The 12,211-nt window shown below is 42.8% G+C and overlaps 1 protein-coding gene across 1 annotated transcript in view; it reads right to left on the reverse strand.

The window, feature by feature from the left end:
* The window catches only part of LOC132402981 (extracellular calcium-sensing receptor-like), a 56,956-nt gene extending 53,229 nt beyond the window's left edge, over positions 1 to 3,727 (reverse strand). Inside the window, exons 1-2 of the mRNA XM_059986166.1 lie at positions 3,645 to 3,727; positions 2,615 to 2,733 (exon numbers count right to left, since the gene is read on the reverse strand). Coding sequence (XP_059842149.1) covers positions 2,615 to 2,733; positions 3,645 to 3,727 — 202 coding nt within the window. The remainder of the gene's footprint in view (positions 1 to 2,614; positions 2,734 to 3,644) is intronic.
* Positions 3,728 to 12,211: the final 8,484 nt, after the last annotated feature.

The raw sequence follows: 12,211 nt of genomic DNA on the forward strand, positions 1-12,211 counted from the left end.
GTTATGGAGGACAATTTGTGATGCTTAAAGCAATGACTGACATCCAGGAGGCAGAGAATAAGAATAAAGGGGGCATATCTGTCGTTCATCTGTCGGGAAGTAGTGAAGTTGCGCAGTTGTCCCTCCAATCCCACCAAATTGTGCTCAAAATTTCCTTCTGTCTGGTTCATTCACTTGAATTGCCACTGGTGCTCAGTCTGCCCGGCATATCCCGAAATAATTTAGCGATGAACGCCCTCCTGTGTCAGCTTTGGGTGGAGACTGGTGTGGGATTCCGTCTTAATATACGGAATTCCTGACGTCTTCAGTAAAAGGAATTCCACCTCCCTGCCCCAATATCGGCCCTGAGACTATGCTACTGATATTCGGCTAGGCTGCCTACATCTTCACCGCGTGCTATGCTTATCTATCTCTCTTCCTGCAACCATGGACACGGAGGAATACATTAAGGGCAATTGGCAATGAGATATACCCGTACCACAGACTAGCCGGCAGACGCAAGTTACTTTTATAATGATCAAGAAAGATGTCGAACTCGGTCATTAATTATCATCTATGTTTATCCACCCTGAACAATATAACTGTGCAGAACCGCTACCCACTTCCCTTGCTGTTATCTGCGTTCGAACATTTCCAGGATATATCCCTATTATCCACGATAAATCCAAGCAATTCGTAAAATCTGGTTCAGATGAGGAAAGAGGATGAGTAGAACACACCTTTGAAATTATCAAATAGTTGTTATAAGTACTGTGTGTGATGTCCTCTATCTGGCGAACGGACCCGCCAAAGGTTTAGGTAAAAATGTGCTCAGTTACATGTTGAAGCAGTTTTATTTTGTGTCTGCAGACGGAATCCTTATATATTTGCATTCTCATCTGGAACACATCAAGTATGTCCGCTGGGTTTTCAGACAGCTCCTCGAGAATAACTTTTGCGCCCAGCCCGGGAAATGTTGGACACATAAAGACACAGTGTCAATATAGGGCTATAGAGAATACTTACCACACCTTGTATACAAAAGGACCACAACAAATCTGAGGCTGTTGTAGAGTGGCAGAACATAAATAGGTACGACACTTCATTGGGTTTACGAATATTTATCGCCGCTTGATCTGGAATTTCCACTCTATCGCGGCTGTAAATAATGCAGTCGGCAGGAAGTCCTTGGCTGGGTACCATTGAACAGATGTGCCGACCAAGCTTTATCGGAGTTAAAGCGAGATTCTATCACTTTCACAGTGCTATAACAGCCAGAAAAACCACATCCATTCATAGATGAGGTGAGATATCAGCCTTGTAGCATTCTTCTGTGGACAGGCGACTGCACCCTGCTGTCATTCTTGACCGTTGCTTGACTCCCGCCAAAACTACCTTCAATGCATGCAACAGGTAACTTCTGGCTGTCAAGAAGGTCTTGGAGGAATGGCGACACTGCCTGACTGGCGCAGATCAACCTTTCTTGTTCTGGGCAGATCACCTCAAAGTTTTTCGTATATCCTCAAAGTTAGCGTTCCTCTAATCAAAAATCAAAACCCTGCGTCCAGTCCCATCCTTCTCCATAATTATGTTGAATCTTATGGCATTGTGACCACTGGACCCGAAGTGCTCCCCAACACATAGCTCCGTGACCTGACCTATTTCATTCCTTAACAGAAGATCCAACACTGCCCCTTCTCAAGTTGGTACTCTATGTATTGTTGCAAAAAACTATCCTGCATACATTTTACCAACTCTAACCCACCCATCACTTTTACAGTATGGAATGCCCAATCTGTGTGTGGAAAATTAAAAACACCCACAAATTTGGCTTACTACAAATATCTGCTGTCTCCTTGAAAATTTGCTCCTCCAATTCTCGCTCCCCATTAGGCAGTCGATAATACACCCCTATAAGTGTTACTACACCTTTCCCATTCCTCTATTCCACACAAATAGTCTCCCTAGACGAGCCCTCCAATCAATCCTGCCAGAGCACCGCTTTAATATGTTCCCTGACAAGCAACGCGACACCTCCCCCACTTTTTCCTCCGATTATATCGCACCTGAAGCAACGAAATCCAGGAAAATCTAGTTGCCAATCACACCTTTCCTGCAACCATGTTTCATTAATAGCTACAACATCATATTTCCAGGTATCAATCCATGCTCTAAGCCAGTCCACCTTTCTTACAATGCTCCTAGCATTAAAATAAATGCATTTAAGAAATTATCCACCTCTTCCTCTCTGTTTATCACCAACATTACAAAGAACTTTACTGTCTTATTTTTCTTCCTTCTCCCATACATCTGTTCCTGCACTCTGTCCCCCCCCACCCCCGTATCCAGTTTTAAATCCACTGGACCCTCTCTAGCAAACCTACCTGCAAAAATATCTGTACATCTCCAATTCAGATGTAAACTGTCCCGCCGGAACAGGCCCGAACTTCCCTGGAAAACTGCCCAATTATCTATAAAGCTGAAGCCCTCTCTCCTGCACCGTGTTTTCAACCACGTGTTGATATGCTCTATCTTACTATTTCTAAACCCAGCAGCACGTGGCACTGGTAGCAATTCTGATATTGTTATCCTAGAGGTCCTGTCTTTAACTTGGCACTTAGATCCTTAAACTCACCTTTCAGGACCTCCTCACTATTCCTACACACGTCCTTGGTCCGTACATGGACCACGACATCCGGCTGCTCACACTCCCTCTTCAGATTACTGACGACTCGATCCGCGATATCGCGGACCCTGGCACAAGGGAGGCAACAGATCATCTGGGATTCTTGATCTCTTCCACAGAACCTCCTATCTGTCCCCGTAACTATCGAATCCTCTATCACTACTGCTCTCCTATTTTCCCTCCTTCCCTTCTGAGTTGAGGGTCCAGTCTTTGTGCCAGAGACGCCATCTCCGCCTCTTGCTACGATTTAAATAACTGTTGAAAACTTCCTCTCCTTTTTAAACCTTTGGCGCCCGACGGCACGCGCCTGCGCAGTCTAGCCCCTTTGCCCGGATCGGTTAAAAAAACATATTTTCTCCAAGCTTCTTTAACCGCTTCCCTCTCCGCCTCTTGCTGCGATTTAAATCTCGTCACCATCTGAGATTCTACCATCAATGATTGTATCATCAGCAAATCTGTAGTTGGTATTTGAGCTATGTGTAGCCGCACTGTCATACACATACAGAGAGTAGAGCAGGAGATTAAGCACACACCCCTGAGGTTCGCCAGTATTGACCGTCAGCAAAGAGGATATTTTATCACCAGTCCATACAGATGTCGTCTTTCAGTTAGGAAGCCGAGAATCCAGTTACAGAGAGAGCTACAGAGGCCCATGTTCTTCAAAATCTGAATCAAGATAATGGGAGTGATGGTATTAAATGCTGAACGTATGTCATTGACCTATGGTGACATTAGGCAAATTGCAATGAGTCCAAGTTCTTGATCAGTCTAGTCATAACCAACCTCTGAAATCATTTCGTTATTGTCGATGTGAGTGCTATCGGGATACAGTCGTTAAGGCAGCCCGCATTATTCTTCTTTGGCACTGGTAAGATTGTTGCCTTTTTGAAGCAAGTGGGAGCTTCGGCCCGTAGCTCTGAAGGGTTAGAAACGTTGAGCAAGCAGCGCGTAGGAAGTCTGCAACATTATTTATCTGCACCTCTCAGCTGCACGGTCAGTTGCTCGAATAGCCAGATTAATCAGGACGTCCACAGTCCTTCTCGTCCGGGACCGCGATCGCATACCGGACCCCTGTGTTCATTCCAGGATGGAAGGCAGTGATGAGAGGCCTCTGATTCCGTCCAGTCTCTGCTGCGACTGTACGGAATTTCGTGCATAGGCTCCCACCATTTTTCTACCTTGGCTCAAGGGTCGGCGGCAAGCCTCCTGACCCTGCACTGGAAGATAAAAAACCCTCATTAACTGTGCCACGAAATATTGGAATGACTGTGCTGCGGGGTATCCTTGCTCATTTAAAGCGTTGAACAAGCTGAATGGAGATCCGTCAAGAAGATTGACCATCTAAGCCAATTTTCTCGCATCATCACTAAAATGGCCAGGCTGGGCTTGGAATGTTAGCTCCCATTGGGTAATAAAATTCCTGCAATCATCGGGATCAGCAGAATATCTGCCTGGTGGTGGAATATTAGGTTTCTGTACGGTCGAGGGTGTCGGACTTGGTCCGGGCGCGAGAGCGGGAGCATTAGTAGCAGAGATTGCCGTTGAAGCACGAAAGGAGGACGTGCGAGATGTTGGGAGTGAGGCGTCCTGAACTGCTGAAATGAGCTGGCAACAACATTAATGGCTGTTAGCCGATGTTGGCTGTTCACAGTAATTTCGAGGATGGTAGCCGTGAGTGCGGGAATCGCAGACACCTCAGTCCGATTGTCTGTAGTGAGCTTTTGGGCAGTTGCGGCTAGGGACGATCCCTGTACCTTCAAGTAAAATGGGCTTGTTGGCATGAGGGTACCTGCCTCATTGCCTCCGTAACTTCACTGAGAACAGATTATTTTGCTTATATCTTGCATGTCAGCAATGAATGTCACCACCAGGAAGAGCTGATCTCTCTCTGCTGGGTCAATCTTGATGTTGGTTGAAACTTGCTATTGCCTGATATGGATATAGCCCAAGTGCGGAGTGAAGTTCACTGAAGCAGAACCAATAGTTCACAATATCTAATGTGAGCAGTGTCAAAGTGAAATTAAGGAATAAACGCTAGGCTAAAAAGGGCCGTTAACTAAAACTCTCAAGTAGGAAACGAAGCTTACACTGTGGCTGAAAAGAAAATCTGAAAAGAATACGCTTGTCTTCAGAATCAGTCGACTAGAAATTCCAATTTCTCAGGGAGGGCCGAAAACCAAACAGGGAGCGAAGATTTTCTGCGCCCTGTCCACGTCTCGACAAACACTACGACGACAAGAATGGAATTAAATACAATCACGTTTAAATAATAATTAGCTGATACGTGCAAATTCACAAGTGCGTATCTACTGTGCTGCCGAAACCGTGGGTGTGACAAAAGTATGCAGTACGAATGTAGCTATCTAACAATGTTTGAGAGGATACCAGAAGTTTCTTCAGGCACAATAAATGTTAAAGAAAAAAAAGGATCCGGGAGTGGATATTGGACCCGGGAAACAACGATGGACAAATAGTAATGGAGTCACGAAATTGGCGCTGTAATCAAAACATATGTTGTATCAGTAGTCATTGTGGAAGACACTAGCAGTGTATTAGATGTCAGAAATGTTTGAAGTTGCTATTGCTTGCGAGAACGTTCTAAAAAACTGAAAGTTCTGAAAGTTAATAAGTCATTGGGAAGGTAAAGGTGTACACCTTTAGGTTATAAAAGATTTGGCTGAAGACAATATGGAGGCATACATAACAGATTTTCAAGAAGAAATAACTCTGAAGTCTTTACCCAGAGGTGTAGAAATTTACAAATGTCATTCCACACTTCACGCAGGAAGAGAGGCGTCATAAAAGACATTACAGTCCAACTAATCCGAACTCAGTGGATTAGAACATGTTCGAGTTGATTGTTAAGGATTTATTTTCCGGGTACTTGGAGGGACAAGATGAAATAGGCCTATGTTAGTATTAATTCCTGAATGAGGATTCTCGCCAGACAAAGCAACTGACAAACATCCATGTTTCCCAAGTTACAGACATTACATTGGTCATTATTCAAGAAATATGCATACGTTCAAACCGTATACTTAGGCAAAAGCGCTCACAGAGCCTACCATCCAAATGGAGTTACCCTCAATAAAGCAAGACGAGAGCAGGCCTCTTCCACGTGCTATTTCATATACCCAGCGTATATGAAGCTGGACACCAGACCGTTATCCAATGCGGAAACGAGCCGAAGTTTCTAAACTAACCAACCACGACGGAAGCGACTTTCGATAATTAGAATAATGCACGCGTCATGAGGACACAACACCCCTAGAAAGTTGTGATTTTCATGATTCGACCTTCACTCCAGTATGACTCGGACGAACTCCTATAGGTAAAACACAGGATTATAATACCCTATGCTCTGAACCGAATATTCACTCTCCAATGTACTACAGTAGTTCACCAGCTTCCCTGTGCCCAGAAGGACACCATCATCACATTAGTGTGTAGTAGCTAATAAGCTGCCCCCACCCCCGCATAGAATCTTATACACTGACTCTGAGAAATGATCAACCAGATGAGTCATATAATCCTGCACTTCAGTAATGTAGCCGCAAAATTGTAGACATGTACAACAGCGACCTACCTTTGTGAGCAGGTAGTCCAAGGCTGTGAAAATCGGTTCCCAGAACAGTCTGGCCGGATCTCGTTGAGAGATGCTTTCATTGAAAAGATCTTACCTTTGAAACTGCCCACTTACTAACTAGTATGTCAAGGTGGACATTCAGGGCATTGGGGTGGCATACATACAGCACCACATATCATTTATACCACCCTGTGGCAACAATGGGTAGGGCTATGATCTGCCATCCTGTAAGTTCCATTCAGCTTTCAACAAGTACCGAGATTCACAACACGATTTCACATTGACACAACCTTCACAGTATACTGTTCCTGCGCACACTTACCATCCACATTTCACGTTGCACCTCTACTTGAGATTGATAGAAATAGACCATTCCCTCCTAGCTTCTACAAAACAGAAAGCTAGAACAGAAGAATCCAAGTTAGTCTTCCTCGCAGTTATTTTGTTTCGTCAAAGGGATCAAAATAAGTCGAATCTCTTCGGAGATGATGTAAGGGGAGTTCGAACAAATTCAGCAATCTGGCACATTGGCTTAATGTGGAAATTCAAACGCCATCGATAGGAATATATGCCCTGCCAATACTTTCTACCCGAAACGACGAATGTAATTTTATTCTCTTAATTCTGCAGGTCTTGCTGGGTTCCTCCAGCATTTTGTGGATTTCTAGAAGATGAAGTTTTTTTTTCTAATGTAGGCCATAAGAATATGTATCATGATCACCCAGGACAAATTGGCATGCACTACTTTATAATTTTGTAACGCAGGGAGATACAGATGAATTCGATCCTGATTAGTCACTGGACTAATTTGTAAATTAGTTATTTACAAAATACTGATAGAACAGAACTTCTGGAATGCTTCTCAAATGCTCAATTCACTCTTATATGCGGGCAACTAATATCCGGAATAAATTTGCCCAATTTTTTTCTGAAATTCCATATCGTCAATTGGAAAAATGAATCACAAAGCCCCACTGTACCCCTCCTGTTCAAAAAACGTCCAATAGAACAGCAAAAAATTTAGATGACAGTCCATCTCCCACACAGAAATAAACCACAGTTATCGATAACAACAGAGAAGGGAAAAGTAACTGGTCCGGGTTCAACATATTTTGAGTCACTTACATAGTTGGAGAAGCAGTTTGAGTCGTGTAGCCACACCTCAGATTTCTCCATAATCATAGCATACACACTCTTTTACAAGGAAACCGGATGAAGGTCGAATGTCTCCCATCCTATAAAAATACGACTTGTATTTTATAACCATCCTACAATTCCTTCTGCTGGCGAAATTTTCACAGAAGTCTTGTGGAAAATATCTTCCTCTCAACAGTCTTTGTTGTTTTTTTTTTTTCCCTTTCGTTTTTCCGTACAGAACTTCCGCCACGTTGCATATAGTTTGGTGGTAGGAACGGGAATTTCATGCTGCTCCGGAACGCTAAATTCATATCATTACGGGATATATGGGATTCGCCACACACCGTCGGCTTCTCTAACTTCAGTCGGCGGCTATGCGCACCATTTAATACCTACTTGAAACCCTGAAATAGTTGAATAATTTTACTTACAGGATGAGCAATAGCAGGTGCTATTAAACACAACATTACCCTTTTACTGGGAAAACTAAGTCCATAACCACCTGCCCCACATTTACAGAAGTTAATTCAATATAAATGACCATAGCAAATAAGAGCAGGTGCGGACCACCTGGCGCGTCGATCATGTTTCGCCATTCAATAAGATGATCGTTAATCTTGGTGGCCATGGACCCACCTTCATCTATTTCCCTTTTCCTCATAACCCTTCTATCCAACCGTGTTGTAAATATGTATTTACTCAGGTACTTCTTCACTGGGCAGAGAATGCCACAGATTCGCCACCATATGGGAAAAGTAGTTCCTCCTCATCTCTGTCCTAAATTTAGTCTCCCGAATCGAAGACATGTCCTTTAGTTCTAGTCCTACCTTCCAGTGCAAAGGTCTTTCCTCCTCGATCAGATAAATCTATCTTCTGATTCTATATGTCTCTATCAAAACTTTTGAATTCTAGAGAGTGCGACTCAATTTCTGCTGATATTCTAACCTCCTCATCGCCAGTATCAACATAGTGAAGGTCCTGTGCACCTCGTCCATAGCCAATATATGCTTCCTGAGTGAAAAGGGAAAGGAAGTGCATGCAGTACTCTGTGTCGCCTCATCAATATCCTGTACAGTTGCAGCATAAGATCCCTGCACTTAAATTCAATCCCGCTAGCAGTGAAGGCCAACATCCCTTTATTTTCTTGATAGCTTGCTGCACCTGCAAACTAACCTTTAGTGATTCATGCACAGTCTTTCCCAAGTCCATCTGCACAGAGGCAAACTGTATCTTATACTATTTAAATAATATTCGGATCTTCCATTTTTCCTTCCAAAATGGATGACCTCGCATTGACCAACATTGTGCAGAGACGCCGTGCAGGTTGAAGGAAAATAAGGTGTAACCCTGCAGAGGTGTATTAAATTACGAGGGTGTTATAACCATGGACTCTGCTGTGGGGTCTATGCTGTCTCCGCTTTCGGTTGCCAGATAGGTTCGGTAATTGCGCTTGTGAATATGCACGTACTACTCAATTTCTGTTTCATTAGGGTTGTATTTAATTCGCTTCTTTTTGTTACACAAAAATGCAGTTCACTGTATGCTTCGATGTACAGAACATGTGACATATAAAGCCTATCCTTAAATTTTATCTTAAAGCACAAAATGGTGAATCTGTGTAATTCCTTGCCACAGTTGGCTGTGGAAGCCATTTCATTGGGTATATTTAAAGTGGATATTGACAGGTTTTTGAACAGTCAGAGCGCGAAAGGATACAGAGAGAACGCTAGAGACTGAGATTTTAAGGAAAATAAATCAGCCACAATCGAATGGTACAATAATTCGATGGGTCGAATGGCTTAATTTTAAACCCGGTTCAGATTCTAAGGAGAGCGTTCTTTAGCATAATACCACTGAAACTGTGTGCATACATTAACTGATGATTCTGGACACATCATCAGTGATGTTCCTGGAATCATCGGGTGTTTCAGGTCTTTCAACATCATACACTCTTCTCCAGGTGACCCAGCAGGTGCTGATGAGACCCCAGCTTGTGTTCAGATGGCGAGCTAAACATGACTCCATGGCTCCCCTCTCTTGAGCTCCAGCCACCTTGAGGCCGTCTCTGCCGCATCGGTGGGACTGCGGATGCCTCTCCTCTTTAAACTGTTTCCAGAGTTACGTCATGTTAGCTGCAGGCCATTTGATCCGCCTCCTGTAGAATTCATGTTAGAGGGATCAGTTTGCAACACTTGGAGGTTCCTGGAACTATGGAGTGATTCCGGGCCTGGCACCTCCTGCGTCTCACCAGGCAGAGACCAGAAAATCTGAAATGAAATTTATTGGAAATATTCGGTATTTGAGACAGAATCAGTAGAGATAGAAGTACAGTATTAGTTTCCTCAACATTTAAATACAGTTGAATACACTTTGACCTGAAAAATTGAATCTGTTCGTGGAATTCACGAAGATTTGGTATGGTGTCTAAAACTTTGTTGAACTTCTGTGGATGCATGTCGGAAAGTATACTGAAACAGCATTGCCTTGGAATGGAAAATCTTACAGAAAATTGATGATATGGACCAGTCCGTCATGTGTAAAACAGTCCCCGCCATTGACCACATATGCACAAAGCTCAGCGTTTTTGTGCCACTTTGGATCCACGGTAACGACAATTTCGTGGTCCTGTGGACTTGTGTGCCATACATGACATAAAACTATTTTCAATCTTGAACTTAAAAATGACTGCCTGATTTTTCTGTGCATTCCCTTTTATTTTCGACATGAGTGTACAAGGTTGGTACATGCCAAACAGATGGAAGTTTTCTAGTTAGCAGATGGATCAATGAAAAGTGGACAGAGATTGACAACTGTGGGTGTAGGGTGAGGAACAGCCAATTTATTTTGGTTTTTCACGAGAGACAGAGAGAGAGAGAGAGAGAGAGAGAGAGAGAGAGAGAGAGAGAGAGAGAGAGAGAGAGAGAGAGAGAGAGAGAGAGAGAGAGAGAGAGAGAGAGAGAGAGAGAGAGAGAGAGAGAGAGAGAGAGAGAGAGTGGGGGGGAGAGAGAGAGAGAGAGAGAGAGAGAGAGAGAGAGAGAGAGAGAGAGAGAGAGAGAGAGAGAGAGAGAGAGAGAGAGAGAGAGAGAGAGAGAGAAGGGTCATTTGAATGGTTTCATGTGCACAACCTTTTATTAAAGTCAGTGAAGACCAAGCAGTTCAATGCAGACTTCAGGAGGCGAATCAAGGGAACGCACAACAGTCTTCATCAATAGATCGACAGCAGAAAGGCTGAGCAGTTTCAGTTCCTTCGGTGTCAAAATCTCAGACTTATCCTGGGTTTAACATATTGATCCGATTACAAACTCGACACAATAGCAGATATACTGCTTTAGGGGTCCGAAAGTATTTGTTATATCACCAAAATCTTTGGCACATTTCGATATGAACAGAAATTCTAACTGGTTGCATCATGTCTGGTATGGAGGAGAAACTGCAAACGATCGGAGAGAGCTGCGGAAATTTGTAATATAAGTCTGCTCCATCATGAGAACAACAGTCCCAAGCATCAAGCATATCTTGAAGATGAAATGCCTTACAAAGGTGGCATAATCTTCTCTAAGGACACTCAGCACCCAGGAAAAGCTCTATTCTCATTGCTGCCAAGAAGACCAGATAGAGGAGCCTGAAGTCACAAACTCGGTGTTTCAGGAACAGCTTCTTCCACTTCGCCATCGGATTTCTGAATGGACCATGAACCCACAAACGCTACATCACTGTTTTTGTGCTTTTTTTGCACTACTTTTATTTTTTATGGCTCTTACGGAAACGTATAATAATATTTTAATATACGACAGTGTTCTACTGCTGAAGAACAATAAATTTCACGAAACAGGACAGTGATGATAAATCGGATTCTGGGTCTTCAGGGCGGCGCTAGTAATATGCGACATTGTTGGTCAGCTAGTTCGCAAAGCCACTTGATGTATTTCCTTTGAACTTTGGTTTTGTTAACCCTGTTCTGATTCTGTCACTTATCAGAGTGGATCAGCACACCAAGATATCTTATCAACAATACAATTTCCCCCCAGAGTGCAAGCGTGAAATATTAGAGTTCAAAGATAAAAGTAAATTTATTGTCAAAATACATATATGTCACTGTCTGCTATATCAATATTCATTTTTTTCTTGCAGGCATTCACATTAAATATGGAAAATCAAAACTTAAGTGGTGAAAAACTTCAAGTAAGTCAAAAAACGTGCAAAAGACGACAAATTTGTAAATACCAAAAGGAAATAAAAATATAAAATAATATAAACGATTAAGCAATAAATATCAAGAACATCAGTTGAAGAGTCCTTGTGAGTCCATAGGTTGTGAAAACATTTCGCTGTTGGGGTGAGTGAAGTTTAGTGAAGTTTTTCGGTTTGGTTCAGAAGCCTGATGGTTGAGGTGTAATATCTCGTCCCCAGGCTCCTCTACCAGTTTCCTGATAGTAGTGGTGAGAGAAGGATAGTCTATTAGCGACTTACAAGCCAAGTTGTTTTATACAGAGAGTGGTGGATGCCTGGAACAGTTTGTCTCTTGGTGTCAAATGACCACTGAATGAACCCTAGTATCAGAAAGTGGACTCCTGACCTCAAAATGTACTTCATTGCAACCTTATTGCTGCCTGTACTGCGCACTTTCTCTTAGCTGTGGTGCTTTATTCTGTTATTTGTTTTTATCTTGTAGTTTTGAACTTAATATACAGTTATAATGAAATGATCTGTAAGGATAGTATGTAAAAGGAAGAATTTCACTGTTACTGGTCTACGTCACAATAAATTAGCGCAATTATTAATCCGGCATCAAAGTTTAAATTGTTCCGTACTTTCTATCCTTG

This window comes from Hypanus sabinus, chromosome 2 (assembly GCF_030144855.1).
Source record: "Hypanus sabinus isolate sHypSab1 chromosome 2, sHypSab1.hap1, whole genome shotgun sequence".
Taxonomy (NCBI): Eukaryota; Metazoa; Chordata; class Chondrichthyes; order Myliobatiformes; family Dasyatidae; genus Hypanus; species Hypanus sabinus.